Below are 2,108 nucleotides of genomic sequence, written 5' to 3'. Positions count from 1 at the left end.
ACGCTCTTGATACGGCAGCTCCATCTAGAGACTATTAAATGTCTGATCTGGGGCGCGAGTCTGGAGAATCCGGACTGTAGATATCATCAGAAGTAAAAAAAGTAAGTTGCTTTCAGACATGCTTTATCACTCATGCTTTGTGTGGTGCAAAACCTTGTCCAAACGGCATGACGTCTGATATCTCGCGTGAAGCTTTTCCTGGGATTCTGCTGCTGCAACAAAATTGTCTTCGAAAATAAGGCTTCTGTGCCTCAGTGTGAGTTAAGCGAAAGCACTTGAGTGTAAAAGTGAACAAAATGCCCAGTTGTCACCAACAGAAGCAATCCCTAGTTACGTAGCATTTTATTCGAACCCTCCGTTGAGAACTCAGTGCCGCTAAACCGAAGTGAGTCGTTCTTGATGGTGACTGAGGTAAAAAAGCTGATGAGTACCCGAACGCCACCATCCATTGGAGAAACCAGCAGTTATTACAAAAGAAAATTTCTTAGGAATAATTTGGCGTGTTTCTGAGGCAAGGGTAACTGGATGAAGCAAGCCGGTTTCCCTGTTGGTCATCCAGATGACGGAGGCTTTTGAGAAGTGCACAACTTTATCGTGATCTGCAATGTCCAGATAACAGATCCAGAGGATCATCGGATTTATTTGCATTCATTTTGGCAGAAATTGATTGTTCTTCCATGCTCATCAATTCTGTCGGAATCCACTAGATGTATGCACAGAAACAATATGATCCGGTTCCTATGGATCACTTTTCCACGTCGACAAAGACCAGTGAATAGTTCCTCTAAGGTTGTCCCTAGTTCTCCGGCCGCACTCCCAGTTGTTGTTGATTAATGCCGTCAATGGTACGCTTTTTTACATACATCGGATTTTGCTTCTCAGGATTTCATTAACCGGGTAAGTTTTGTTTGATAACCCTTCTCTCAACACTACCAACCTGTGTACCTATCCTTTTCAGGTCCCTTGGCTTTCGTCTCAAAAGAATTCTTTGCCCACTGTTTATTCATCATACTCAATCGTATCTAGTTGATTCTATAATAGACAGGATTATTTGTCTGCCAGCTGCCTATCATTTTTCGCTTAGATATAATCTTCGGCTTATCAACAGGTGTGAACACCGTGCACCTGTGAAAACATAGGAATAGGTGTGATCACAGTGAACGAGGGGAAGTCACCATGATCGAACAATGCACAGCCATCTACCCCACCTTCTTAAGTCATCGAAAAAACAATTTACCCAGCTAATGCGATTGTCTGCGGTCAGTTGTGCGTGCGAACCAATTTTGGCATCATCTGGAATTCGATCCCTCCCAAAAGGGTTTGCCAAACTTTTACGACCTTCTTCTTGAATTGATTTGCTCTCGAAGCTTTGGGAATTCGACACAGGGTGGTTACAATGGTCATCCCAGATGATTAGCGGATACACGTACACTGTCTCCCTCACGGCTTGTGTTTGTTCCTCATGTCACAACTCGTATCACGAAACAGCAACATGACATGAATCCGAACTTTGGTCATCAGTGGGGTCTGTGAACTCGTTAAGAGCACAAAATGTTTTCGTATTGTGGTTTTTTCACGATCCATTCAACATATATTAAAACAGAACACGGCCAACCGACACACGGTCGGCACAGCGCACGTATTTGACACACTCATTACAACGGCCGACGCTCGGGAGTCACACGGACGTCGCACGGACGTCGCTCAGAAGACGACGCCCGTCACTTCACACAGCACTTTGACCTGAGTCACTTCATACCTACGCACGACTCACTGTGCAAGAAAAGTCTGGGCTAAATGTGCTTTGGTTAGCAACACGAAGCAGGCCAGACTTCAACGCGCTCAATCAATACTTCAGTACGCTCGGTCAAGACACACTTTCAATAAAACTGTGTCCATAAAAAGTCAGCGGCGTCCACAATACCTTAGCAAACGCAGAACTCGACAAGTCCTTTTCGTGAGTCTGGGTGTGCGTAATCCGCTGGCAACACAGTCTTAGCTGTGCACTGTAAACAACTTGTTTACTGTTAGTCTTACTTACCTTCTGACACAACCCGTAGTAAAAACAATAGTGCTTATAAATTTGGTGAGCCCGACGTAAGCCCGCG

At 44.7% G+C, this 2,108-nt stretch overlaps 1 protein-coding gene across 1 annotated transcript in view; it reads left to right on the top strand.

Moving 5' to 3' along the window:
* The window catches only part of T265_11617 (hypothetical protein), a gene marked incomplete at both ends in the record, with an annotated part of 22,047 nt that extends 20,300 nt beyond the window's left edge, over positions 1 to 1,747 (top strand). The window contains one exon of the mRNA XM_009178317.1: positions 1,604 to 1,747. Within this exon, the coding sequence (XP_009176581.1) occupies positions 1,604 to 1,747 (144 nt within the window). The remainder of the gene's footprint in view (positions 1 to 1,603) is intronic.
* Between the last annotated feature and the right edge of the window lie 361 nt (positions 1,748 to 2,108).

Source organism: Opisthorchis viverrini, assembly GCF_000715545.1.
Source record: "Opisthorchis viverrini unplaced genomic scaffold opera_v5_535, whole genome shotgun sequence".
Classification (NCBI taxonomy): domain Eukaryota; kingdom Metazoa; phylum Platyhelminthes; class Trematoda; order Opisthorchiida; family Opisthorchiidae; genus Opisthorchis; species Opisthorchis viverrini.
Note: the sequence above shows the minus strand (reverse complement) of the source record. Positions and strands in the feature narration are given on the sequence as shown.